General features: G+C 52.3%; 4 protein-coding genes across 7 annotated transcripts; 3 read left to right on the top strand and 1 right to left on the bottom strand.

The window, feature by feature from the left end:
- Positions 1–400: 400 nt before the first annotated feature.
- On the top strand, positions 401–11,541 carry LOC117647349 (peptidase inhibitor 16-like; the record flags this gene model as incomplete). The annotated part of the gene is made up of 13 exons (XM_034389069.1): positions 401–524; positions 3,617–3,795; positions 7,648–7,800; positions 7,889–7,970; positions 8,257–8,386; positions 8,791–9,037; positions 9,109–9,312; positions 9,577–9,681; positions 9,856–9,984; positions 10,273–10,354; positions 10,703–10,835; positions 11,152–11,395; positions 11,470–11,541. Coding segments are annotated over exons 1-13 (1,764 nt in total), but the record flags the coding sequence as incomplete, so codon positions are not given.
- Positions 11,542–11,648: 107 nt separating this feature from the next.
- On the top strand, positions 11,649–13,444 carry LOC117647158 (CRISP/Allergen/PR-1-like). Its single transcript, XM_034388728.1, has 4 exons — positions 11,649–11,763; positions 12,069–12,150; positions 12,280–12,418; positions 12,545–13,444. Exons 1-4 carry the CDS (start codon positions 11,752–11,754, stop codon positions 12,780–12,782), a joined length of 471 nt encoding a protein of 156 aa, XP_034244619.1. The 5' UTR covers positions 11,649–11,751; the 3' UTR covers positions 12,783–13,444.
- Positions 13,445–13,561: 117 nt separating this feature from the next.
- Positions 13,562–18,730, bottom strand: LOC117647157 (kinesin-associated protein 3). 2 transcript variants are annotated; one of them, XM_034388727.1, is made up of 20 exons: positions 18,579–18,730; positions 18,231–18,348; positions 17,951–18,116; positions 17,800–17,871; positions 17,537–17,686; positions 17,317–17,453; positions 17,077–17,246; positions 16,905–17,004; positions 16,656–16,825; positions 16,256–16,577; positions 16,014–16,176; positions 15,826–15,926; positions 15,503–15,721; positions 15,261–15,426; positions 15,048–15,173; positions 14,865–14,963; positions 14,697–14,782; positions 14,421–14,610; positions 14,252–14,339; positions 13,562–14,162 (listed from the first exon to the last, which is right to left on the bottom strand). In XM_034388727.1, exons 1-20 carry the CDS (start codon positions 18,608–18,610, stop codon positions 14,066–14,068), a joined length of 2,772 nt encoding a protein of 923 aa, XP_034244618.1. In that variant the 5' UTR covers positions 18,611–18,730; the 3' UTR covers positions 13,562–14,065. The 2 variants fall into 2 exon arrangements, with proteins under 2 accessions (XP_034244618.1, XP_034244617.1); XM_034388726.1 differs by having other exon boundaries at positions 15,048–15,426.
- Positions 18,731–19,018: 288 nt separating this feature from the next.
- LOC117647097 lies at positions 19,019–24,525 on the top strand. 3 transcript variants are annotated; one of them, XM_034388614.1, is made up of 16 exons: positions 19,019–19,223; positions 19,519–19,691; positions 19,805–19,930; positions 20,008–20,193; positions 20,269–20,448; positions 20,526–20,609; positions 20,690–21,333; positions 21,417–21,571; positions 21,649–21,979; positions 22,063–22,308; positions 22,387–22,691; positions 22,764–22,874; positions 22,966–23,140; positions 23,223–23,461; positions 23,538–23,725; positions 23,812–24,525. In XM_034388614.1, the coding sequence occupies exons 2-16, from the start codon at positions 19,530–19,532 to the stop codon at positions 24,250–24,252; spliced, it is 3,573 nt and encodes a 1,190-aa protein (XP_034244505.1). In that variant the 5' UTR covers positions 19,019–19,223; positions 19,519–19,529; the 3' UTR covers positions 24,253–24,525. The 3 variants fall into 3 exon arrangements, with proteins under 3 accessions (XP_034244505.1, XP_034244506.1, XP_034244507.1); XM_034388615.1 differs by having other exon boundaries at positions 19,019–19,246; XM_034388616.1 differs by lacking the exon at positions 19,019–19,223 and adding an exon at positions 19,301–19,427.
- The last annotated feature ends 31 nt before the right edge of the window (positions 24,526–24,556 follow it).

Below are 24,556 nucleotides of genomic sequence, written 5' to 3'. Positions count from 1 at the left end.
GCCAAGGGATAATCTTGGTCCTGACGACGTGTTGGCGTCATCGACAAGCCCTTCCCCTTTCGGCGCTCTCGGCGCGGGGAGGGCCGGCCCGCCGTCCTCCAAGGAAGGTGTCTCCGTGCTCGTCTGGCCGCTCTGCCTCTGTCCCACTCGCGGGGCGTTGAGCAGGGGCGCGAGAGGGACAGAGCGACGTCCTCGCGACGGAATCGCTGTTTGCAGCGATCCCGCGCCGACACTCATCGGCATTGCAATTTCTCATATTTCTCCTCGCCGCAGCCCGACTCCAGCCTCACTTTTGGCGGAGGGGGCGGGGCGGGGTGCCCGCCGGCAGCCTGGCGGGGGACACGGGGGACACGGGGGGCACGGGGGGCACAGAGGTGCGGGGGGGCTAGGTGCGCGCCAAGTCAGGTTCGCGAGGCAGGTTGGCGACGGCGAGGCAGAGTCTGGCAGACACACACCGGGAAGGCCGAGGAGTAGCCGCACGTCCTGTGGAACCAGTCGCCGCCGCCGCCTCTCCACAGTCATGGGTGAGTACCAACCGCGGAAGTCGGCGGCCGAGTTTACGAGGGCACCACCGCACTGCCACGGCACTGCCGCGGCCACCATGGGCGCTTGCATTTGGCAACGAGCAAATTTGCTTACCTCGGTAACCATGATCACTTTTGTCAACATGGTCACCAGTGTCACCTCGGCAAGCAATGAGCAATTGCTATGATCCCTTGTTACTTGTTATGACCATGTCGGAAATTTGCTGTCACCAATGTCAGAAACCACCAGGCGTAGTCCTCGCAGCGTACCATAGCGAGCACTTTGGTTGCGCCGTGGCCATACCATGACAGCTTCCGCACGCAGCCAACAACGGTCCCATGTTCGGCCGGTCTCTCTCTCTCTCTCTCTCTCTCTCTTCTCTCTCTCTCTCTCTCTCTCTCTCTCTCTCTCTCTCTCTCTCTCTCTCTCTCTCCCTCTCCCTCTCTCCCTCTCTCTCTCTCCTCTCTCTGCCTCTCGTTGGCGCGTAAATTATGACCCGGTCGCAACGAAAACACGGCGACCGCGGCAACGCGGCAACGAGATCCCGGAATGCACCGCGGAAAGGAAAGGAATAACCAAACGTGTTTGATGCGATAATGGCAAAAACTCGCAGACGGCCAAGCAGCGCGTGCACGCGCGCTCTGTCTCTCTTGCGCCGACGCGAGACGTCCCATGAGTGCGAGAGAGACGGCTCGTCGCGTGTGCCCGCGGTGCGCGACACTGTTAGCTCTCGAAGCGCAGCAGCAGCGCAGTGCGGGCGTCGCGTGCGTGTGGTCGGTTGTGGTCCGCGGACCCGACACCTTCACTGTCTTTGTTTACCTTAATTAACCTTCATTTACCTGCATTTACCTTCGTTTACCGGCGAGGCATGCATTCCAGTCGCGTGATCGCCGAGATGCGCACTGCGCGCACACACACACACACACACACACACACTCACACTCACACACACAGAGAGCCACGTGCCGCTGGTGCCGGTGCGTCGGTTGGATTTGTCCATTGTGCAGTGCTGTGTGTTTGCCGACTCGCTCGTCCGCCCCTCCACACTCCGTAAGTGACAGCCTGTTCACACGTCTCGCGCCTCACGGCGAGATAAATCTAGCAGCCTCTCGATCTCGTTTCGATCAGGTGCGAACGAGGAGCGCTGCCGAAACAGAACGGGCGGGATGATTCGCTACGCTCGCTGGGGGAGCTTCGTCCCCGCTACCGCTACGCTCGCTGGGGGAGCTCCGTCCCCGCTACGCTCGCTGGGGGAGCTCCGTCCCCGCTACGCTCGCTGGGGGGCTCCGTCCCCGCTACGCTCGCTGGGGGAGCTCCGTCCCCGCTACGCTCGCTGGGGGAGCTCCGTCCCCGCTACGCTCGCTGGGGGAGCTTCGTCCTCCTGATTTCCTTTTCTTTCCGAGTTACGGCAGGCTGTGGGAAGAAGGCGAAGGCGCCCGTTCTGGTCGTGTGTTGGACTGTCCATCGTGGCCGAGACGCGGCGGGCAAGGACTCCGTGACGAGGGTCAATAGGAACACATCCCTCATGGCCCGGCCGGGCCGGGGCGGGGCGGCAGAGAGACTCAGTTATTCGGATGGGGCCGCTGTCCACGGGGCTTCGAGCTCAAGCGCACGTGTCGAGCGGTCCACTGCCGCCGAGTAGACGAGAGGACACCTCGACGGCAAACTCGGGGAAGAAAGTCGCGATAAGTAAAGTAACAGTCCGTTCCCGGCAAGCCCGCCGCCCTGCACTTGCATAAACTGAACCGCGCTATGCGTAAAACGAAGCGGAAAACAATTAAATCTATAAAATGGTCGGGCCATTCCCAACTTTTCCCAGGGGCTATTCACGAGCAGCAATTGCCGCGCTGCCGCCCTGCCTCCCTTGGAGAAGCAGGGGAAGCAGGACAACTTTGCAAACTTGCAGCTTCATTATGGCGGCCCTGCTTCCCGTTCAGGTTTACTGCAGTCGTCACCTCCGCCCCACCCCGCCACGGCGCGCCCGGCCCCGCCACGCCACCCCCCGGCCACGCCATCCCTCGCCGAACGCACCGGAATCGAAGATAGGAATGGCAGCCAAGTTGGAGCCCCCATAAGAATTTTTGTGTCCGCGGCGCCACGCCACGCGGAGGCAGTAACCTTTTCATCTGCCAGTAACGCGCGCATCCAGCAGCCTCCCCCGCTCCCTTTCCCGTTTTATTCGGAGCGCGTGCTCTCGCGGCGGCGTCGTGCGAATAACTCGCGTTTCGCCGTAAGCGCGCCAAAGCGGTCTCGTGCGAATAACGCGCGTTTCGCCGAAAATGCGCTAAACCGGCGTTGCATAAATTACGCGCGTTTCGCCGAAAGTGCACCAAAGCGGCGGCGTGCACATAACGCGCGTTTCGCCAAAAACGCACCAAACCGGCGGCGTGCGAATATCGCGCGTTTTGTCAGAAGCGCGCCAAAAGTCGAAAGCACTCCTTGCGGCTGGAGGCGAATCACCTGTGAGCTGCGGCGTGCTAGGCCGAGCTGGGGGCGCTGCTAGCCCCGCCAAGTGGAGTGCGACGCCATGGTGGAGCCAATCATGTGGCCCATGGGGCACAAATAGACCGGAAGGGTGGCGATACTGCTCCGGAAACTTTGGCGCCAAATATTCAAACCAGCATCCTTGATTGGACTTGGAGTTGGCTGGGTGTAATGGGGTCCGCGAACAACAACCAGGCCGAGGCAGGCTGAGGAGGCAGGCCGAAACTTGGCCGCGTCGCTCGCGCGGCGCTACGTCCCACGTCGGCTGCAGCTTCGGCCTCGGTCCGAGACGGCGCTTCTGTCTCTCTCGCGCCCGGGCGGCGCGCTCCGCGAGTGCGAGAGGGACGGAGCGCGGCCGTTTAGCCTGCCGGGCTCTCGGGCTGCACGCTACACCCCGCAATATCGGCCGCGGCGCCGCCGTGGTTCTGCAGACTCCGGCCGGTTCCCAAGTTTAATTCCGGGGCTTTGTCGTCCAGCAGGGCCGCTCGCGGCGCTCGGCCGTTCCGGCGCGGTCAAGCGGCCGCCACTTGGCCTCACCGCACTTTCCGCGAAAAAAAAAATAACAGCCCTGCCGGTATTTGAACCCTCAGCCTTCCCCTTCCCGCAGGTGCCCGGGGAGTGAGCGTGGTCGCTACCATCCTGCTGGTGGTGGCCCTCAGCCCCGTGAGACCCGAACCGGAGCCGGCGCAGTCGCCGTTCAAGGCCGGAGCCACCAAGAACACCAAGAACCCGTACTGCTCCATCGCCTGCCGCAGCGGCGCCGCGCACACACTGTGCCAGTACTCGGTAAGCATGTCCATCTTCGCTCGCTCATTTTTCTTTACAGTGCCTGGCAGTGCGAACTGCACGTTCTTTGAGGAGAGAGGCAAGGAGGGGTTCTTTGCTTGCTGAGCTGTAAGGAGTAAATTGGATCGCCGTGGGTGGGTGTCTCGGCTGGCCGAAGAGTGGGGCCACGGGCAGGTGTCTAAGGTCCAAACGAGTGGCGCCGTGATGAGTAGTCCTTGCTCGCCAGAAACAATTGAGCCGAAGCCCACACCCACTGCATGCGTAGCCGCCAGTGTCGAGCCGTCCTCGCGAAATCACTCTCGGGGAATCACTTCCGACAGGACCGGCACGGCCGGCATGACGCGGCGCCGCCAGTTCCGCGAGTCGGGGGGGGGGGAGTACGACTCTTCGCTCATTCCAGTCGTTCCCCGCCGTTTCTCCCGCGGAACGGAATGGGACGCAATGGCTCGGGCCCACGTGCAGCGCCACTGCAGAACCGCCACTGCAGCGCCGCCACTGCAGGCTGCAGCGTCCGCCGAGCTGATAAGGGAGAAAGTGGGCGGGCGGCGGATGCAGCTGCGGCGCAGAGCGACGCCATGCCACACGTTTAAAAATTCAAAAGCAACGACGAAAAATAACTTTCGATATTTGAAAATTTTGTCAAGTGCGGATGAAGGAGACAAGGCGTGGAACCCACTCAAAATTTCAGAACATTGTATGTTTTTAATGTTGGTGCTTAACTTGGCTTGCGGTCCTGGCCCTGCGCCCTACGCCCTCGAGACGGCCTGACGTCAGTGTCTGCGGGCACGGCGGGCGCGGCGGGCGCGGCAGACAGGGCAGACGGCCCGACTCATTAGAGACGTGGATTGCCATCATTATGTAATCGAACACATATCGGTACGGCCATCTCATTTTTCGAGAGAGGCTCTCCTTGACATGATGGGACGCGTATAGGGAATGGCCACCGAAACCGAGGGAGCTTTTCTCGCATTTGTGCGTGGACCAGTGGTCAGCGTAAGTACTCGCGGTGGGACCCAAAAGACTCGGGTTCGACTTCCTCTCCCTCCTCCGGGTTGATCGCTCCCTTTTCTTTTCTGGCTTTCTTTCCTTATCATTTTTTTCTCGATCAATCTAAATTCCGACACCGCTCGGCCGGCCCGGCCTACGACAAGGGTGGAGCGCTCCGTCGACGCGATCCCCGTCCCCAGCTCAGCCCGGCCCGGCCCGGCCCGGCCGCCGGGGCGCCCCTATGTTCTAAGAGGTTCGTTAGTTCGAAGGCATGGAGCGCGCCCCGGCGTGCCCCGGCAGGCAGTGCCCTCGCAGTGCAGGGGTCGAGGGAAGGCCGAGGGGAGGCTGAGGGCCTCCGGATCGGTGGGCACCGGAACTAGGCCGTCGCCGTGGTGCAGGCCCTGCAGGCCGGGCCGATCGCGCGCTTCGGACGCGGCCCGACGACGTGCCCGAACGACACCAGGACGCCGACGACGCCGCCAGCCAGATAACGACGGTATCAACAAAAGGGACGGGGGACATGTCGGGGCGGGGCGGGGGCGGGGCGGGCTCGCCGAAATGACGGGGACACGTCGCGAAAGCAGGCAAGCCGGCAACTTGTTCGCAGCAGCGGATTTTCGCCGGAGTTTCCCTGTCCGGGGATGGAATGGGGATGGCGGTGCGGGAGGGTGAAAGGACGGAAAGTTTCGACAAAAGGCACGCGCGGTCTGCGAAAAAGAGCCGCAGAGGGGCGGGGCGGGGCGGGGCGGAGCGCGGCGGGGCGGGGCGGGGCGGGGCGGGGCGGGGCGGGGCGGGCTGCTGGTGGGCATGCCGGATTGTCATTCGGTCGGTTCGCGTGGTGTTCTCTCTCTGGGTTAATTACAACGAGCCCGCCAGGCCGGCCGAATCTACACAACTGGACTCCTCTGTGAACATGTTCACTACACTGCGCACAAAACACGACCCAATCAGTTTTATTTCACACTCTTTTTCGACAAGTTAAAGGCATGCACGTCGCTGGCTCCTTTGAAATACTCTTGATCCGTTTTGGCAGCCCTTTTCTCGCGCGGTGCTAGAGCAGTAGTCCGGGTGGGCGCACGCCAGCCTCACGCCACCGCCGCGTGGGTCAACGCCTCGGGCGGCGAGAGCGGCCAGAACGCGGGCCGAGGTCCGACGAGGTCGGGGACGAGGGTGGTCATGGGAGCCGCTAAGCCAGCCCCGGGGAAGTTCGCCCCGGCCCTTGTCTATCTCTATCCCTCCTCTATCCAGCCGTAGAATGGGGGCGCGCGCATAGAAAGGGGCTCGTTCGGGGCGCGGCCTCGGACACGGCCTCGGACACGGCCTCGGACACGGCCTCCCGAACACGCGGGGCCGCGCGGGGCACGGCTTCGCCTCGGCCGGTACGGGCCGTCCAGGCGACACACACAATGTTGCAGCAGCACATGGCACAGGAAACCCCCCCCCCCCTCAACCCCGCGGGCCTCGCCGCGTCGCGCTGTTCCCTGCTTGATGAAAAATTCGGACTTCAAAGGGATGGCTCCGCCCCCGACAGCCCCGCCGGCCCCGCCGGCCCCGCTGCCCTTTGGACAGACCGACACATTTGCGACGTGCCAGTGATTTGTGTTGTGGCGAAGCAAAGTCCGTCCACTGTGAGGGCAGCCCGCCCCCCGCGGCCCTGCCCGGCCAGGCCGGCGGCCAGGCCGGCGGCCAGGCCACTCCCGGATTTGCACCGCATATTTCCCTCGGGGTTGGAAATGGATGTCGCAGAACGCAGAACGTCGCCGAGCCCGCGTTGCTTTTTACCTTGTTCCACCTTGTCTCACAGTGGGGTGGGAGGGGTAACCTCGTCACGTCTCGGCGCCGCTGGCCGTGTTGGTCCGAGCGGCCACCGCTCCCGCCGCCGACAGTCAGAAATAGTGGAACGCCCGAATTTGCGGCGCCACTGTCATTGCCCTCCTCCCCCAACCAACACACAGTGTGGCGGACACCTCTGCGATTGGCGGGCGTGTATAATGCTCTGCTTTCTGGCATGGCCTGGCAGGGCCGGGCCCAGCGGGGCCGCTGCCGCTCCATCCGGCGGCAGATGAGCCCCGCGCAGCTCCGCACTCCTTGCCAGCGGACTGATTCCGAGAGTCGTTATCCTCGCTCTGTCTCTCTCGCACCGATACGGGACGCCCCGCGAGTGCGAGAGAGACAGAGCGACGGACGGGCCGCCGGAAGTGGCGCTACCGTTGGGGCAGGTCCGGCAGCCCGGCACTCCGGACTGGCAATTACACCCTCGTTCTGGCCGACCCAGCGGGCCAGGCGGGCCAGCCGTCCCTCCATACGGAAACTATTCTCGCGTCTGTCCGACCGTCCGTCCGTCCGTCCGACCGTTAGCCCTCCAGGGAGCGGTCTGCCGCCAACCCTTACCCGCTTTGCAGGTTTGCATTTCCGAATCTGATTAATTTTTCATCCTGCCGGCGAGACGGGACGGGATGGGACGGGTCCGCGGCGGCGGTCGGGTCGGCCCCGCCAGTGCCCCGCCAGTCCCGCGCGGCCCAATCCACCGAATGGCGCGGCGCGGCGCGGTGGCAGTGTAGTGGTAGTGGTGGCAGCCCTGCCAGATTGGCGGCCCTCGGGCCCCGGGCGCGGCAGGTTCATTCCGAACAGTGGTCTGTCTCTCTCGCACTCGCAGGGCGGCCCGCACGGGTGCGAGAGAGACAGAGCGACTGTCCGGATTCATCCCGCCCCGCAGCGCAGCGCTCCGTGCGCCCAAATTGGCAATCATCGAATTTGGCTTGGCCGGTGTGGGTGCTGTGCGGAGCGGGCCGCGGTCATCCTCGCTTCATCTTGCTCTCGATGTGGATCTCGAACTCGATCTCGAAGTCGATCTGGATGCCGCAGGCCGGGCCGCCGTCGACGTGCAAGGACGGGCGCGCCTGGCCGCTCAACGGCGCCGAGCGCGGCGCGGTGCTGCACGCCCACAACCTCCTCAGGAACAAGATGGCGTCCGGCGGGGTGCCGCCCTTCCCCAGCGGCGCCAACATGAGGCAGATGGTGAGTCCGGACCGGCACCACCGGCACGTCGTGTCGTCGCGGTCTTGTTGCCCAGGCTTTTAATTTAATTTCTTAATTTTGCGAGCAGGAGTGGGACGCCGAGCTGGAGCAGATTGCTCAACGCTGGGCTGACCAGTGCTCGTTCGCTCACGACCAGTGCCGAGACTCAGGTTGGTGCCGGCCGCAATCATCATCATCATCATCATCATCGACGTCATCTTCATCGTCATCATCATTATCATCATCGTCATCATCATTATCATCGTCATCATCGCCATCATTTTCATCGCCGCCGTCGTCCTCATCGTCACATTCCTCATCATTTTTGTTGCCATTCGCTGCCTTCATGGACATTTTTATCACAACCACCTGACCCTGACCCTGACCCTGGTCGTGACCACGCCGGCCCTGATCTTGACCACACCCCCGTCTGACCGCTGCTTGCCCTCCCGCCAGGCCGCTTCACCGTCGGCCAGAACGTGGCCATCTACTTCTCGTCGGCCGCCAAGTTCCCGCCCATCGAGTCCCGGGTGCACTCCTGGTACGACGAGATCCGCGACTACGCGTACGCCGAGGGCCCGTTCTCGTGAGTAGCCGCCACCGCAGCCGCCGCACAGTGGGCCAGAAGACCAGTGGAGGCGGCCAAAACTCTAGACGCGTTTTACGCTGCAGAGTCGCTAAATGGGATTCGAACTGAACGTGTGACCCCACCAATGGATTGCTCTCCGAACGAGGAATCCATTGGTGGGGTCACACGTTCGGTTCGAGGCCTGTTTAGCGACTCTGGAGCTCAAAACGCGTCTAGAGTTTGGGCCGCCTCCACCGGTCTTCTGGCCCACTGTGCGCCTCGTTCCCGAGGATGTCGCTCTGTCTCTCTCGCACTCGCGGGGCGGGTGGAAGGGTGCGAGAGAGACAGAGAGACGGCGCCCAGCATTCCATCGAGGAAACCGCGAGGAACCCGGCTTGACGTCACTGCCTGCTTGCCTGCAGGTTCTCGTTCGCCACGGGCCACTTCACGCAGGTGGTGTGGGGCGACACCTGGCTGGTGGGCTGCGGCCGCGCGCGCTACGAGGAGAACGGGCTGCCCACCCAGCTGCTGGTCTGCAACTACGGCCCCGCCGGCAACGTGGAGACCGAGCCGCTGTACCGCCAGGGCGCGCCGTGCTCCGCCTGCCAGCCCGGCACCGCCTGCTCGCCGACCTACCCGGCCCTGTGCGCCGGCCAGGGCGCCAGCCAGGTACGCTGCGAGTTTAGAAGGCCGCCGTCTTTGACGTGAGTTGGAATTGATTGTCAGTTGGCTGACTGCAGTTGGTGCAGTTCTCCCTGGAGCCCGCCGCCGCGCCGCTCAGCCTGACGCCCTCCACGGTGGCGCCCACCGCCCCGCCAGCCATCGGACTCCGAGGCTTCTTCGGCGACGTGACACAGAACAGCATCCTGCCGTCGTCCGTGTCCCCGGCGCTGTTCGGGGGCTCGACGCTCAAGCCCTTCACGCCCATCAAGCCGTTCGCCGCGGCCAAGACCACCACCAGCCGGCCCTTCTTCACCACGCCCAGGCCCGCCACGCCCAGGCCCACTACCGCCGTCCGGCCGTCCACCGCGGGCAGGGCGCTGTCCACCACGAGCAGGCCCATCTCCACCACGGCCAGGCCGGCCACCCGGCCGCCCACCAGGCCGCCCACCCGGCCCGCCACCAAGCCCACCACGACGCGCAGGCCCGCCGCCCCGACCACGCCAAGGCCCGCCACGGCGCTGTCCACCGCCTCCCCCGCGGCGCGCGCCCTGCCGTCCACGACGGCCACCCCGGTGCTGTCCACCGAGTCCCCCGACGAGTTCGGCCAGCCCGGCTGCCCCATCCCGAAGAGCGTGGGGCCGACGTGCAAGGTGAGGCAGTGGACACGACACGCCGCGTTGAATCGGCGAGGCTCGGCGAGGCGCCCGAACTAGTTGGCAGTTCCAAACACTGCGACGCAGTTCCCCGACTTGGCCTCGCCGGACGGTGCCGCCCCCGCACCCCCGGCCCACACTGCGACAACTTACAAAGTTCCCTTCTTCCAGCAACACCGCGCCGCGCCGCTGTCGGCCGCCGAGCGCGCCACCATGCTGGACTTCCACAACGTGAAGCGGAGCGCGATCGCGGCCGGGGACCTGCCGGGCTTCAAGCCCGCGGCCGACATGAAGCAAATGGTGAGGACGGAAAACGGGGGAAACACGGTGCTTCCCTCGCCGCTTTTTCAGCCGCTTTTTCAGCCGCTTGCCCGCCGACCGTGACAATGCAGCCCCATTGTGACTGTGGAGCGAGAGAGAGGGAGAGTGAGAGAGAGAGAGAGAGAGAGAGAGAGAGAGAGAGAGAGAGAGAGAGAGAGAGAGAGAGAGAGCAGAGTTCGCGGTCGATCCCTTTGACGGTCCGACGGCCGAAGGGCCTCTCCTCTCCCTCGCTGACCTATCACTAACGAGTCGGCGTTGTGTTGGCAGTACTGGGACGAGGAGCTGGAGGCCCTGGCGCAGACCTGGGCTGACAAGTGCGAGTGGGGCCACGACCCCTGCAGGAGCACAGGTACGTACCGCCGACTAATTCAAAAGTCAAACTAAAAAAAAAAAACTAACAAAAATGAAAAGAAAAACATCAAAAAAGTGGATGTGGGCACAAAGTTGGCGAAAGTACGCCGTTGGACGTCAGGAGGGGGGAAACTGCCCTGTGTTTATTTTCCTCAAAGTGTGAGTCCCTTAACGGACGGGCCGTTTCCGGTCGGAAAACACCCTCGGGGTGTTGTTTTATTTTCCCTCCGGCTGTCCTTTAACGGCCGCCCCGTTACACTCGTTACGACTCGACATAACGTGTCGGCTCCGCCATGGCTCCACCGGCCTAACGTCGCGTCCGCGTCACCGCGGTCACTGTCGGCAGCGCGCTGGGCGGTCAAGGGGCAGAACCTGGGCCTCACCTTCAGCCTGGACTGGACCTTCCCCGCCAGCACGGAGCGCGTCGAGGACTGGTACCAGGAGCTCAAGCTGTACAACTACACCACGGGGCCCTTCACGTGAGTGCCCTGGCGGCCCTGGCTTCCGAGTGGGACGTTGGTCCGCACAGTGGGCCAGAAGGCCGATGGAGGCGGCCGAAACTCCAGAGCTCCAGAGTAGCTAAACAGGCCTCGAAGCGAACGTGTGACCCCATCAATGGATTCCTCTTTCGAAGAGCAATCCATTGGTGGGGTCACACGCTCGGCTCGAGTCCTCTTTGGCGACTCTGGAGCTCAAAACGCGTCCGGGGTTTTGGCCGCCTCCACCGGTCTTCTGGCCCACTGTGGTCCGCTTGCTCGAGCGCGGCGAGCGCGGTGATGATTCTGGTGCTCTCAGGTTCGCGCCGGCGACGTCGCACTTCACGCAGCTGGCCTGGGCCGACACGTACCTGGTGGGGTGCGGCCGCACGCGCTACATGTCGGAGCACGGGCTGCCCTCCGAGTACCTGGTCTGCAACTACGGCCCCGGCGGCAACATCTTCGGCAACCCGCTGTACCGCGAGGGCCCGCCCTGCGCCAAGTGCCCCTTCAGCTGCTCGGACCGCTACCCCGGCCTCTGCACTCGCATCGAGGACTCGAACGTGAGTGGAGCCCGGGTTCGACTCCTAGCCGCGGCCACTTTTCCCCGATTTTTTCAGCGTATTTCTCGGCGCAGGAGGTGGGCACCGGCACGCCGCTGTCCCTGCAGGCCCTGAAGCTGGACGAGCCGTCGTCGCCGCCGTTCCTGGAGGGCGAGGCGCTCGGCAGCCGGCTCGGCGAGGCCGCCGCCGCCGCCAGCCCCGCCTGCCCGCGGCCCGCCGCCCCGGGCCCCGCCTGCATCAACCACCAGGCGGCGCCGCTGTCGCAGGCCGAGAAGGGCGCCATCCTGCACCGCCACAACGTGTACCGGTCGCAGATCGCGTCCGGCGTGGTGCCCGGCCTGCCCGCCGCCGCCTCCATGCTGCAGATGGTGAGCCCCCGTTTCCTCTCAGAGTTCCCGCGCGGAGCGCCTGCGGATCGCGGGATAGCCTGTGCCGCCGCGCGCCGGAGTTGCGCAGGGTGGCCTACCCTCTCGTCCGCAGGCGCTCGGGGCGCTGCCCGCTTCAGCAGCGGAGCGATTCCGCGCCCCCCCCCTCTCTCTCTCTCTCTCTCTCTCTCTCTCTCTCTCTCTCTCTCTCTCTCTCTCTCTCTCTCTCTCTCTCGCACTCCGGCGGCAGTCCATGCGGGTGCGAGCGAGACAGAGCGACTGAGCCCCGCTTCCCTCTTTGTTCGCAGACCTGGAGCGACGAGGTGGCCGGTCTGGCCCAGCGGTGGGCCGACCAGTGCTCCTTCGGCTACGACGAGTGCGCCAAGACTGGTACGGTTTGTTCTTTCACGCATTGCACGTGCAGAGGGCTGCAGAGGGAGGTTGATGTTGCCCACTCTTCCCCCTTTCCCGCCCTTGTTGCCACTATTGCTGTTGATTGTTGTTGTTGTTGCGCTGCAGACGCCTTCCGGCTCGGACAGAGCATGGCCATCTGGTACAGCCAGGACCCGCAGCTGTTCCCCGCGCCCGAGGGCAGAGTGGAGGGCTGGTTCAACGAGCGGCAGCAGGCCAACCTCACCTCGCTCGTCGAGGCCTTCACGTACGTCCCTTTGGCTCCCTTTGCGAGTCTGTCTCTCTCGCACTCAAGGAGCGCCCCGTGCGAGTGCGAGAGAGACAGTCCAAGAGGCCTCGTTGCTCATGTTTTTCCCCGTGTGGCTGCATCCAGGTTCGCGCCCACCACGGCCGCCTTCACGCAGCTGGCGTGGGCCGACACGTGGCTGCTGGGGTGCGGCCGGTCGCGGTACTCGTCCGTGGGCGTGCTCACCGAGGTGCTGGTCTGCAACTACGGCCCCAGCGGCAACGTGCCCGGCGGCCGCGTCTACACCCCCGGCGCCGCCTGCTCGGCCTGCCCGGCCGCCTGCTCGCCCACCTACCCGGGGCTGTGCGTCACCACCGCCGGCTGAGGGGAGAGGCCCCCGGTGCTGTGCTTCGACTAGAGACCAGAGCTGCCTCTGCCTGACTGTGATGTGTTTATGCGGCCGAGATCTCACGCGTGGAGTGGCCTGTGCCGTCCGCGTGTCCAAGGCCCGGTCCAGGCCTGTCCCCGCCTGTCCCCGCCGGCCGCTCGACAGGACTGGACGAGCGCCGGGCCACGGGGGGAATGCCAAATGACACCAACTTGCCATAAAGGGTGTGCGTGTGTGTGAGTGAGTTTCCCGGTGGCGAAGCGAGAAATTATCTCAGCTTTCTTCTGGGATTCGAATCTACGGTTATGATGCCATACTTTGGTTGGCTGCGGTGCGCGGTCGTGTGATATTGTTCAGAGTTCTCGTGTGATATGTGGGCAGTGCGCTGGAGCCCATGCCAGGTCTGCCCCTCATTTTAACTTTTCATCCCCATTGAAAACCACATCCACTAAAACGCTGATCAGGATCTGAGTGTATCAGATGGATTCGTTTCGTAGATTGTGGTATACGTTTCATATGCGGAGCGCTTTGGAATAGAGTTCGTTACTGCCAAACTGTTCTAGTTTTATGGAGCTACAAAGATAGCAAACTAGTAAGTAGTGGTTATTATTTTCTTGTGACCATGCTTGGCAAAGTACCAAATAAATAAGGCAAGAGTATTTTATTTCTTGTTTTTAGGTCAATGGCTACAACATGACCTATCAACTCAAGTTGCAATTATTTATGTTCCTTTGTATATGTAATATGGAAATAAGGAGAATGAAAGTTTACACAAATAAAGCATAGTACATTTAATTCGAATTAAAAAAGTTCACAATGTGCATCACTCTAACTCAACTGCAGCCAACAAGACATAAAAATAAATTAAAGCTTTAGAAATACTGAAACATTAAAGGACACTTGTAAAACTTGTACAAAACCTATATTACATAAGATACCATGGAAGCTTGATGTGCAAAGGACTGTAGCTGCAACAGTAGTCTATCCCTTCCACTGGTAAGGTCATAAACAATTTGAATTTTCAATTTACAATTAGAATAGATCCTGATTTACAAAAGTGCAAAGACATGGTTTTAAAATTCATAATAATGCATAAAAAACAGCACTGAGCTTAGATCACAAAGCTTAATTTCACACAATTGATCTGTAGTGTGTTTGAAGCAACATTACATCTAACAATAGTGAAATTATTGGAATGTTTCAAGAATTATTCAGGTGGACACAAAGCGACTAGATAAACAAGTGACTAGTGGAAACATAATAATGTTTTCTTCAACTATTTAATCACCGGTAGTGATGATCATATTGTTAAATGTACCATTTGTGTTGACTTTAGGATTCTTCTTTGGACTTCCGAACTCATCTAAGGCACCATCCCTTAAAATTAAGCAATTTACATTTCACAAAGTTGGTAGTGCATATCACAGTAAGCTCACAGATTTTTATAATAAAGTGTCCTCCTTTACCTGCTGCCAGGGCGACTTTCACCATCTGAGAGAGTATTGTTAGAAACAATTTCGATGTCATCCAAGTCATCCAGAGACACATGGGAACCTGAAACACAAGATGTGGGTGTTTGAGCTTTGGTCTCAAATGGAATAAAGATGACTCATTAAAACCAATTATTGGCTTTACCAGCAGGGAATAGCAACGAATGTGTTAGCATGTCACTGCTCAGGAATGCAGGTAAGGGATCGCCATCATCTCCCAGCTGCCCATAACCAGATGTGTCAAGAGCTTGCGACTCCACCATTTCAAGCCATTGAGAATTATGCCAACGAAACTTTTCGAGTTTTATTCGAGACGCCCAATCCTCATTACATTCCTGGAATAAAATAACATAGCATTACATTCTACAAAATCTGTCTCAAGTTTAACTGTCATAGAATCAAACAGAATTGTGTTACATACTTTTATCACGTCCAAACAGGCATCACAAAGCTTTCGGATTTCACTGTTTTTATCATGCATTAAATCTATTAGATAGGCAGGAGCCTCTGAAAAATTCAAGAAAGCGAAAATTGAGATGAAAGGACAAATGAAGTTTTAAATAGGTTTCAAAAAAGATAAATACTGTACCTGTTTCCTTTATTAGGTATTCTCTTGTCAAGTGGTGGCGAGCCATTTGGTAGAAAACAAAAACAATTTGTAGCACCATCTCATCATCTTCTTGTTTGGCTGAAAATAGAAATATCAAATTAAATTCCCCTTTTACAAGGCGCACATAAAAACTTCAAAATAATAAGATATATTTAAAGTCACCTTTCAAAAGTTCGATGAGAGAGAGCAGGAGATCAGCTTTGCAAAGGACTGAAGCACAGTTCTCATCAGCTGCTACAGTACCTAGCAGCATGACTACTTCCAACACAAGATCATCTTCTGACTTGCCTATAAACATAACAAGGGGAAAATTCAAGTAAAATTTGTGCAAGGTATTGCTGCTGATATTGAAGACTAACTGACAACAAAACATACCAGGAACAAGGTGAGCTCGTAGCCATGGTATGAGGCGAAATTGCTGAAGCACTTGAGAATAGTCCAGATCAGGCAGAGTCAAATTAGCCATGACACCCAAGCACTCCAGAAGGAACTCTTTATCAGTGCACTGGGTTAAGACTTTTGCCAAATCGCCAATGAACTCCTAAAAAAAATTCATCAATTTTCAATGCAGTTGGCAAGTTGAAACGTTTATGTGGCACAGATGACCATTTACTTACCACAAACAGCAATTTGCAAGAATCATGCTGTGAAATGTTTCGAACAACTTTCATTAAAAGAGAGTCTAGATTTCTGAATGCTTGGTCCATTAGAAGCTGCAATCTTCCTCCTTCCACCATTATTTCGGCATTCCGTTTGTTAAGTGCCAGATTAATAGCAAGGGCCACAACTACAAGATCCACTTGATCCTTGCCGTGCTCCAAAGCCATTCCCACAACCTTCAATCAAAATCAAAGGAAAAACAGGAATGAGTTCAAAAGGATTTTTCTAAGGAAGTAGAAACCATGAGAGAAGGTTTTTCTCAGGTAGAAGCTTAACTTACTGCATTGACACAGTCAGTATAAGTGAACATAGATTTGACCCTATCATCCATACTCAGGTTGTACAATATTTTCAGCACTGTTGATTGATGCTGTTTTTCAGCTGTACAAAAAGAAAATTTATAATCTATATGAATTACAAGACACAATAATGCAAATAAAATGTCGACAAAATATTCTGTGCACATACATAGCATTCCAACAAGTTTAGGTAAGTATCCTGCCCGCACCATACGTTCGCGCAGGCGAGTATCAAATGACAAGTTGAAGAGGAGCTTTAAAGTAACATGATCAAGCTCTGCATTGCCCATCTGGAGCACTCTTTGAAGTTTGTCAATTATATTAAGTTCAGCCTGAAAAGTCAAGACAGCAATGAATTGTTTACATAAGTGAGATTCCATTTTTAACAAAAAAAACTTCTTAAAGACTTACCATCACATCTTTATTTTCTTTGAAAAGAGATAGCTTTTTAAGAAAAGTCACGGCAAGAACTAAAAGCTCTGGTGTGGTACGCTCCAAAGTTTTTGTCAAAACTCCCACTACATTTTTCTTGCGCATTTTATCTTCAACACGTTGGTTTTCTGCTATATTCAAGAGCAAATATATGCAGACTCTGAGAAGCTGGTCTTGTTTCTTAATGAGAGTGCGAAACTTTCTGGCTGTCTTGTCAAACTCCTCCCTCTGCTTCGTTCCACTGTCTTTCCGTGGTTCATTTTCCATACTGCCCACACTTCCACAGCTGTCAGTCATTGTCCTACAAACCATGAAAAACACCTGTTTAAACTATTACTTGACCATTGGAAAGAAAAATCATTTGCTAACTGTAACTGACCTGCTGACACTCATAGAATTGGCAGATCTCCTACCATCGTCTGTCGAAGGAGAACGAACCATACCATAGGAAGGAGATTTGACCATGCTATTCCTTTTACCTCCATCACCACTTGATGTTGCTGCTTCCACATGTCGCTTTAGTATCTCCCCAGGAGCTAGCAAGCTATGCTGTTGTTGAAAATTTGAAATGATTAATTTCATGAAATAAGTTTATACAGATCTCTGAAAAAATAGTCAGTCGACTTACCCGCTTCTTTTTACTGTCTTCATCTCCTCCACTAGGACTTGGCGACGGGTCATTGTGTCTCCGACTTACTGGAATGTGACTGTGTCCAAATGCACCAGACCTTAAAAATGAAACAAATTAAAAGATAGGAGAAAATGAAAAGGGGGAAATAGAAGAGAGCCAAAACAATTACCTTCTGTGTTCAGCTACTTGAGAGGGTGGAATGTTATTTTTGATTGAATCTTCGGATCTTGGTATACCATTATTTGGCTCATATTGCCCACGGCAACTTTCCAAGTCAGCCTTCCATTGCTCGTACCGTTTAAGTTCAAAGTCAACTATTTCCATGCATAATGATCCAATCTAAGATGGAAAAAGAATGTGAAACACTGCTCTATAATATCACATATATTCTTTCAACTATATACTGCACCTTGTACTGCAGAACCAAAGAGTGAAATTGAGAAAAAGTAGAAAAACAGAAGAAGACATAAACTATATTAGTGCTCAATTCCATGCTTTTTCTCCAGTCTTCTCGCAAAACTCTTGACAGAGCACTCAGTAAAGACTCTATAAAGATAAAAAGAAAACCATTATGTTATTTAGGTAATTTAGGTAATTAGTACTGCAATACAAGTGTTTGAATAACTAACCATTCTTAGCCAGGTCTTCTAAATTATTGGGGTCCTTTGCAAGTTCCAGAATTAATCCTGAGCCTCTTACTTTCTCTGCCATATCTTCATACAATAATTCCACATATGATTCTATATTAGCAATTGTTGCTCTCTCAGCAGAAGCATTACCTGGAAAAGCAATGAACACTTAAAAAATTTTCTAAATGTTAAAATAATATTTAAGCTGTCACACTTGTTAAAAAATTAATGAAACAGGAAAGAAGAACACTTAAGTTACAGACCTATCATTTCTATGGAGGAGGGGCTCTCAGTTCCTGAGTATATTGAGCCCTGCAGTGGACTTTCAACTCGATCTATAAATAGTAAAATGGCAATAACGTGAGCACAAATCTTATAAAGTAAAAGCATCTGCAAGAAATTTTAACTCCTTACCATTAAATGGATTTTCTTTACGATTTTGAAGGTAATAGATAAGGTGTTCGACTTCTGCAATTTTCGATGAATGAATAAGACTGCATTTTTCTACAACCTCTTTAGCAAGAGCAGCACAGTCTGTATCCGGATTTAAGCTCTTTAAGCGTATAATCTTCTGGCATTCCTGTTGTCATAAAATAAAATATTTGGCAAATTGGGATGAAGTAAAAGCTCATTGACTACAAATGTGTGTCCGAAGACGGCCATAGTGTGGTCAACATGTAAACTTTGAAGATACCTTCTTATCTCCAAGCATGGGGTCCCCAAGCTCTCCAAGGATGAAGGCTTCGAGTTGGTAACTGACCACAAGCGCAGTCTCAGTGGGATGGACATCAATCGCTCCAGCTCGGATTTTTCTGAGGAACAGAACAGAACGTTGATTAATGACAAACAGTAAAATAACATGAACTACGAAGGAGTCTCCAACATAAGTCAATTACAAGGGAAGATTGAAATTTAAATCACATTAAAAAGACAAAATATCCAGGTTCAAAGAACTTGTTTGGGAGCTGTCAAAGGATAAAAGCTATAACCTTGACACATGCTAAGTCATTTTTCGGCGATGAACTCTCCATTCCAACGATACCTTTTGATGAAACGGGCTTCATCGCACTGCATTGGCTTTCCGGCACCAAAAGTGCACCTCGACGAAACAAAGTTGCAACTGCCCTACGACGAATCGCGGGTTTCGGAAAAACTTCTGGCCGTCATGCAGACGATAACAACAGTTTCTGGACTCCCCACCCTTCTCACCCCCACCCCTACCCTGCTACGCCCTCTCGTGATAATCCATATCCAGGTGACTTCCCGCGGGAGCCCCTGCGCGAGGCTGTCCGGACAGCCAACAGTGGCTGAAGGGTAAATCGAGTTTGGTAATTAGTTTCAAGAGCTTGAAATTAGAAACTGTTTATCACGAAGCCCATACCGATCGTTCCCTGCTCGCAGCGGTTGAGCGGGAATTCCCTCGACGACTCTCCTTTCATCGAGCTAAATTTTTCATAGTTTGACATGAGGAGCGCCAGGGAAGCTGGCTGCAAACTGGAAACGCGGTTGCCCTGCCGGCTTTTTCTGTTTGTTGTGGTTTGTGCGGACTGAGAATGGACGTGTTCTTGCTTGCGATGAACGTCCTGTATTGTCAGCCCTTCATCGGAATCGAAAACAGTTTGGAGCTTTTCATATTAGCGAATCATCGCCGCGAGTAGCTGCGCTGCCTCGTCGGGGGAAAGCAGAGGTAGAAAATGAGTGGACACTAAGGTTGGAATAGGCTGAACGCGTGCCTTGCTTACTTTGCCTTGAAAAGTTCACATGAAATCGCATTTGCCTCGCTTTCTTTCCTCTTCTTTCTCTTTTCTGATACTGTTTTTCGAGGGATCATAAGTTGACTCTCAACTGTCTCACTCAATATATTACATGAACATGTGGTTATGCTTCCAAGGCATGTATGACAGATTGGTTTTGGTTTTCTCTCCTCTCCTCTCTTATCATATTCAGAAATGATGTGTTCAATTGTTTCATTTTTGTTCCAGGAATCTGAGCAATGTCATTGGAATCAAAGACGGCTGTGGAGAGCTTTTCACGCTCCCTCGCAGAACTAACTGTGAACAGCAAGCCTCACATTAATTTCTTAACTCTGGTTGCTCAACAAAATTCATATCAAGCAGAGGCCATTGTACAAACAGTTCATGATCAACTTATCAAGGTAGACCTCCTTCAAAAGTAGTCATAATTTCTCAGGATGTCATGTTGGTATATGCAAGCTTCCAGATTGTATTCTTCATTTTAAGTTGTATGACTCATTTTATATTTGTTTAGACTTCTTGTCTTACAAAACTCCCCATCCTGTACCTCATCGACTCTATTATGAAAAATGTGGGAAAGGAATACATTGACCTGTTCAGTCCTGTTCTTGTTAGTAACTTTGCTAACATTTATGCAGAGGTAGGTATTGGCTCTCTTCTCCTGTCAAGCAATTCATTTTAGTTGAATAAAACTTACCACATATTGTTGTGATCCAGGTTGATAAATCTACTCAGCAGTTAATGGGTTTTTTGAGACAAACTTGGAATGGAATTATTTCACCAACAGATTTGGCAAAACTTGATGTACATGTTCATACTCTTGATCAGCAATGGGAAGTGCCTTCTGACACTTTGAAGAACACTACTATTAAAATACTGCTAAACCCCAATTTTTTGCCTCAGGTAATTTCATAGTTACTTGTCTTCATTAACTGTGTCATTAAGAAAAGTGCTATGTATTTGGTCTCTTGGTTTTAGAAGATTCCAAGGAGAGATTCTAGTCAAGAGGAGCCTGCTAAAACTAATCCAGTGCAGGAGCCTGATAATGAAATTGATGAGGCAGAAATTTTACGCGAACAGTTACTTCTTCAAAAGAAACAGCGAGAACTTGAAAAAAGGAGAGCGCTTGTTGAAAAGGGCTCTGAAACCAATAATGAGGTTGAAATTGACTATTGACTGATGCGATAATGGTCTTATCCTGTAACAAATTCGCTACCGATACTGTCTCTTTACAGAACCCATTATGTAAGGAGGTGATTGAAGGAAGTGCGGAAGCCCCCATCACGATTGACCTGGAGAGCCAAGTGGACTCAACCACAGTAAGTGCTCTTCCTCTTTTTGGTGCTGTGATTTATCCGGTGAAAAATACCTCCAATCAGTGATATTCTCTGTCTGACAGGTTGATACATATCCTGAACCGTCTTCTACCTCATCAGTGTCGCCATCTCTTGATAAACCTGGTGAACTTTTGGAATTGCTCACGGATCTGATAGCCAAACAAAATCAAAAGACTGAGAAGCATCCTATTGAAACACCAAAGAACAAAGAATCTCGGAGGGCAGAAAGATATTCTGAGAGATATTCTGAGAGATATCTTAGAAGAAGGTCTTACAAAAGTAGCCATAAGTATCCTAGAAATAAGTCTGAAAATAGGAGTCATGATGATAAATATTTTAAACAAAGAGATGAAAGAAACAAGTACAAGTACATTTGTTCCAAAAAAGTACCTGAATGTAAGTTTATGTCAAAAGATGACCAATGCAACCAATCTTCGACAACACCTTCTCCTCCGAGAAGAAATGAGGATATAAATCAGTGCAAAGGAAAGGAACGCAGAGATTCAATGTGTAGTGATGATTCAGACTCTCTGATCCCTGCAACCAACCGCACATCAGCTGCTCTCTCTTCAAAGGGGAACAGTGTTTCACCCCAACCATGCATGGCCTTGTCCAATTTTAATCCTTGCCACTCAACATCGCCTGAACAAAAACAGGTGCCGCCTGATTGCATCTCTCAAACCAAAACTCTAATTGACTTTTTGAAGTAAGTATAATTGTCTTCAATATTTTTAATTTTTTATTAGTGTTGATGGATAGTATTTGATTGACTGAGCTCTATTGTAACAGTACCCCTGGTCAAAAGAAAAACATAACTCACAATTCAAGAGGATACAAAAAGCCACTTCTTCCAACGCCTATTTCTCCTGCTTTAATTTTGGAATCCACTGCTAATAAGGAGCAGGAAATAAAACTTCAAAAGGAAATAGATTATAACCATGGATGTATGTAATATCATATGATGGCACATTTGTTTGTTGTTTGTTGGTTTTGTTGACGGATGTGCCTCCTATTTACACAGATGGTCCGGAGAACAAGTTGTTAATGGAACCGCCAAGTAGCAGTCATCAATTTGTGAATCATCAGCCAATTCTTCCCCCTCCATTGCCTCCTGCAAGCAGTTATGTTCTAGGAAAAATTGTCGAAGATACTGTGAAAACTATTCTTGTAGACAATGTAACCAAAGAAGTACAATTTTATGGAGAAATTGCTGTTATCGATTCTGGTGAATCGATACCCAGAGAAATAATGTTTAGGCCAGGGGAAGCCTCTTTTAGTATAAATGGGGTCGTTGTTCGCAGCACATTTGATCAACCTGAAACAAAAGTTTACATTGGACATCAAATATTTCGGTAAGTTTTCCATCTTGAATACCTAGATTTACATCTAAAATAATCTGCAAATTTTACAGTTGCATTTGCCCTTTTTGCCTCAGGGTTCACTTTGGAGCACCAACACGAGAACTTTATGTCAATGATGAAGCATTTCAATGCCAATTTAATTTTCCTCCAGAACAAATACAATTGTCCTCTGGGGAAGTTCTCAGTGTGCAGCTGTTCTCAGAAGCTACTCCCTTAGTGCAGCTAGGTTCCATTCGCCGTGACTTGGTAGCAGGCCATGTGATTCTTACAATTGACTCATTGACTCAGATTCGCATTCTATTGCATGCCAAACCCCAAAGGTATGTTTAGTCAGTATTTCAAAGTGTGTTTTCCTTTGTCAGTAAAGTCAATAAAATGGTCTTTGTTTCCTTTATCAGGTTTGACATTGATGGGGTTCCACACGTTTTGAAATTTGCTGATGCCCTTCAAACCATCTTCATTAATGATTGCTCAGTAGATTTAAATTTTGGTGGGCCTCCTCTCCTGCTAAATGTCAATGGTGCAAAGCATCTCATTCAACTTTCACACCTTCCTTGTAATATCATTCCTGGAGAGGTGAACATTACTAGTATGGCTCAAACAGGAAACAGGCCTTACACTATTCCACAAGGTTTGTGTCATGACCCATTCATGCTCAGTTTTAATGCTCCTGAAGTCTCACCAATGGAATCCAACTCTTTCGGTTCGTATGCTTTTACTTTTGATATTTTGATAGCAATTGCAGTTTTACTCATCCTTGTTGTTTTCATTGTAGAGAGAGAAAAAAGAAGACCAAAATTAAGAAACTGTGATAGGTCTAAAAAGCGCAAAACTAGTTCCCTACCAAGCACAAGATCTGGAGAATCAAACAAGTCTAATCTACCTGGTTTGTAATATTCCCCTTTTACTTATTCAATTATGTTTCACTTCAGTGACAGCTAAAAATTTCTAAGCTTGATTTTTTTTACCCTTTTCAGGCAATGATCCTCCAGCCTATTACCCAAACACTAACATTCATAGTCTCTTCCAAAGCCTTTGTGATGTTGGTCTCTTGATACCAAGGAGCCAACTTAATAATGACCCTGAGAAAGTTCAATCCTCTGATGTAGAAGTTCACATTGTTAATTTTGAAGACTTATCATCACTAAAAAGGTATGACCTTATTAGAATGCAACCATTTTGACCTAAAGAAATAAATAAGTTGTTATTTTTACAAAGTATATTTCATTCCTAGGAAGCAGCCTGGCATGATTGAAATACTCTACTCGGGTATTCAGTGCAACTCATGTGGTGTCAGGTTCCCTCCAGAGTTGACAGACACATACAGGCAACATTTGGACTGGCACTTCAAAAAAAATCACAATGTCAGAAACACTCCTCTTTCCAGACCTTGGTACTGCGAGAAGCAGAGTTGGGTTCAGTCTGAGGGTCATAGTGATACTATGGACATAGAGGATTGTCCAACTAGCAAAGGTATGAAACTTTTGTGAACTTTGCCAAGGTGCTGTGCACTGTGTGACATATTCTATTATTTACCATTTTATTCTAGAGCTTGACAACAGTCCAACAGAGATTGTCAGCGTCCCCTCACATGGTTTCCCTCAAGGGACAGTTTGTGAAATGTGTGGTGATATGTTTGATGATTTTTTTAACGAAGATCAGGATGAGTGGCACCTAAAGGACTGTGTTTTGTTTGAGGAGAAGCTGTACCACCCTGCCTGTTTGAACGACCGTCAGGTGCTTGATTCAACTGTGGAATTTTACTTAATACATAATTTGGAAAAAAAAATTGAGAGTAATTTGTTTTGTATTTTTATCACTAGGCATCGCCAATCATTGGTTCTGTGGTGGAAATCATGATGAATGGTGATGAAACTGTACCTGAACAAATCGAAACTGGTGATGAAGGCATCGCTGACAGCCCCATCCTCCAAAGGGAAGAAGAAGTTTCGAAAGCTGAATCTCAAGTAGGAATAGAACTAGTAATAAAAAGTATTGAAAATAAAGCTAGTGGCTGTGTGGAAGCAGCAACTTTTTCTTGTGCTAGTGCCACTGACATGCCTGTTTCAAGTCCCACTGACGTCTGTGATAATGTAACTAATGTACAAAATAGTATTCCAATTGATGATGAAAGAAAGTTACTTCCCACATCTCCAGATGTGGAAATAATGTGCCTCAAGCCAAAGTTGGTCGGGCGAAAATTAAGGCAACTTCCTCCGACTAATAAAGGATCTGATACATCAAATATGTGTAGTGTGTCATAGCCGTTTCAGTTGTTTTCAGAAACAGGTACTGACCCGTCTACCCATTGTTCCCTGTAATGAAAAAGGTTTGACCCCTTTCATCCGTGATGTGCCCTGCAAACGAAGTTGAATTTGAATCGCCCCTTAATGACTGTTTGATTTTAATGGATTTAAAATCATAAGAATTGGAATTTTTTTTATTGTTTTGCCTTTTTTTTTCTTCATTTGACACTATTCAGAGGTCCTTGTAATCTCTGTGTTTTGGATTTAAATAAAGGACGAAGGTGCAAAGAAGTTGGTGTTCCATTTTCAACCATTTCCTACT

The sequence above is a fragment of the Thrips palmi genome, unplaced genomic scaffold (genome assembly GCF_012932325.1).
Source record: "Thrips palmi isolate BJ-2018 unplaced genomic scaffold, TpBJ-2018v1 HiC_scaffold_2, whole genome shotgun sequence".
Lineage (NCBI taxonomy): Eukaryota > Metazoa > Arthropoda > Insecta > Thysanoptera > Thripidae > Thrips > Thrips palmi.
This window is presented reverse-complemented; position numbering and strand designations above follow the sequence as displayed.